The sequence below is a fragment of the Coptis chinensis genome, chromosome 9, assembly GCF_015680905.1.
Source record: "Coptis chinensis isolate HL-2020 chromosome 9, ASM1568090v1, whole genome shotgun sequence".
NCBI classification, from domain to species: Eukaryota; Viridiplantae; Streptophyta; class Magnoliopsida; order Ranunculales; family Ranunculaceae; genus Coptis; species Coptis chinensis.
Genome location: NC_141464.1, coordinates 38,841,114 through 38,843,286, shown reverse-complemented (window position 1 = coordinate 38,843,286; position 2,173 = coordinate 38,841,114). Strand labels below are relative to the sequence as shown.

At 35.1% G+C, this 2,173-nt stretch overlaps 1 protein-coding gene across 1 annotated transcript; it reads left to right on the top strand.

The window, feature by feature from the left end:
• Nucleotides 1-556: 556 nt before the first annotated feature.
• On the top strand, nucleotides 557-1,318 carry LOC147475915 (uncharacterized). Its single transcript, XM_086585573.1, has one exon. It carries the CDS (start codon nucleotides 557-559, stop codon nucleotides 1,316-1,318), a length of 762 nt encoding a protein of 253 aa, XP_086441699.1.
• The last annotated feature ends 855 nt before the right edge of the window (nucleotides 1,319-2,173 follow it).

Here is a 2,173-nt window from a genome sequence, read left to right as displayed (position 1 = left end):
TATAGTTTTTGAATATTTTTCTGGGATAAATTTTTCGGACTAATCTCATGCTTCTTAATTGTTCATTTTATGTTTATTTATTTATTTATGATATGATATTTATTTCCGCTGTATGATTTATGCCAAATGCCATTTACCGTTTCTTGGTATTTATAATTCTTTGAATATTGCATGCCGCCAAAGTGGCTGAAATATTTGGAAAATTATGCATAACAACACATGAATTAAAAATGGCATTACCATTGCAATTTCTTTATCAAGTATATGATAGTTAGCCCAAAGGTTAATTATTACTAAAATTTAAGAAATTGAAATAGGATAATTAATGTGTATTATGAATTAGAATAGGAGTTGGATATCCAAAGGTTACATACCTATCTAATTTGACGTACATGATTAATTAGTCCTATTACTTATGGCTTTTATAACATGAATGAATATTTTTGTGTATTGTGATATATACCCAAAGGTCATATCATAATACTACCTTGTTCATCATAAATTATGGATTATTTGTGTTAAATTCAAAGCGTTAAGTTTAATTAATGTAGTGAGCATGTATGCTGTTCCTAATGCATTACAACCCCATGCTTTGTCTGTGCCTATCCTCAACGGGTCAAACTTTTCAAACTGGCATGAACATATTCAATTCCAATTAGGTTTTATGGACATTGATTTGGCACTCCAGCATGAAGAGCCCACTGAACCCACAAATGAAACTAATGAAGAGGATAAGGCCTTTTATGATGCTTGGAAAAGGGCAAACAAACTTAGTTTTGGATTTATGAAAACCATGATTTCTGGAAACATTAAATCTTCCCTTCCTAAGACTGAAAACGTGAAAGAATTCCTAAAATCTGTGGAAGAGCGTTTCAAAACCGCTGACAAATCCCTTGCGGGGACTTTGTTGGCCCAGCTGACCACTATGAAGTATGATGGGGTTCATGGGATGTATAATCACATCCTGGAAATGACGAACCTAACTGCAAAACTGAGAACCTTAGGGTTGAACGTTGAAGAGTTTTTCCTTGTTCAGTTTATTATGATTACCTTGCCTTCTCAGTATGAACCATTCCAGATCCATTATAACACCATTAAGGAGAAATGGAATGTGAATGAACTGACCTGTATGGTTGTTCAAGAGGAGACAAGGCTTAAACAACAAGGATTGCAAAGTGTTCATCTCATGACTCAAGCCTCAGGATCAGGACATAAAGGAAGAAAGCCTCAAAATGGCAAGAAAAAGGCACCTCACAAGGATAAACCTGCTCATGCTCCTCAGGTTCAAAAGAAGGAATATGACAATAAGTGCAAATAAAATGCGAAGAAGGAAGGACACATTCAAAAAGATTGTCAGAAAAGAAGGGAATGGTTCAAAAAAAGAGGTATGTCTTCTTTTGTATGTTTTGAATCAAACCTTACTGAAGTTCCTTCTAATACTTGGTGGGTTGACTCACGGTGCTCTTGTCCATGTTTTAATTCGATGGGGATTAGATTCTGACCGAATCACAAACCCAAATGAGCAATTCATTATGATGGGGAATCGAGTCAAAGCTCCTGTTGAAGCTGTTGGGACCTTTAGACTTATCTTAGATAGTGGTTTTCATTTGGACTTATTTCATACTTTATTTGTTCCATCTATTTCCAAAAACCTTATTTCATTATCTAGACTTGATGCTGATGGTTATTCTTGCTCATTTGGTAACAAATGCTTTAGTTTATTTAAGAATTCATGTCTAGTTGGTTTTGGAATATTATGTGACAGTTTATATAGGATGAAACTTAATAACCACTTTGTCGAGACCCTTATGATTCTGCATCCTAAAGTTGGAACTAAACGTAGTCGTATGACTGACATGTCCTCCTTCTTGTGGCATAAAAGATTGGGGCATATCTCCAAAGAAAGAATTCAGAGATTAGTAAGAGATGGGATTCTTGAGAACCTAGATTTTACTGATCTTGGAGTGTGTGTGGATTGTATTAAGGGTAAACAAACCAAACACACTAAGAAAGGCGCCACAAGAAGCTCAAGTCTCCTTAAGATCATTCACACTGACATTTGTGGACTATTCACCACTCCATGCCTTAGTGGGGAAAAGTACTTTATCACTTTTATTGACAACTTTTCACGTTATGGATATATCTATTTGTTGCATGAAAAATCTCAGTCAGT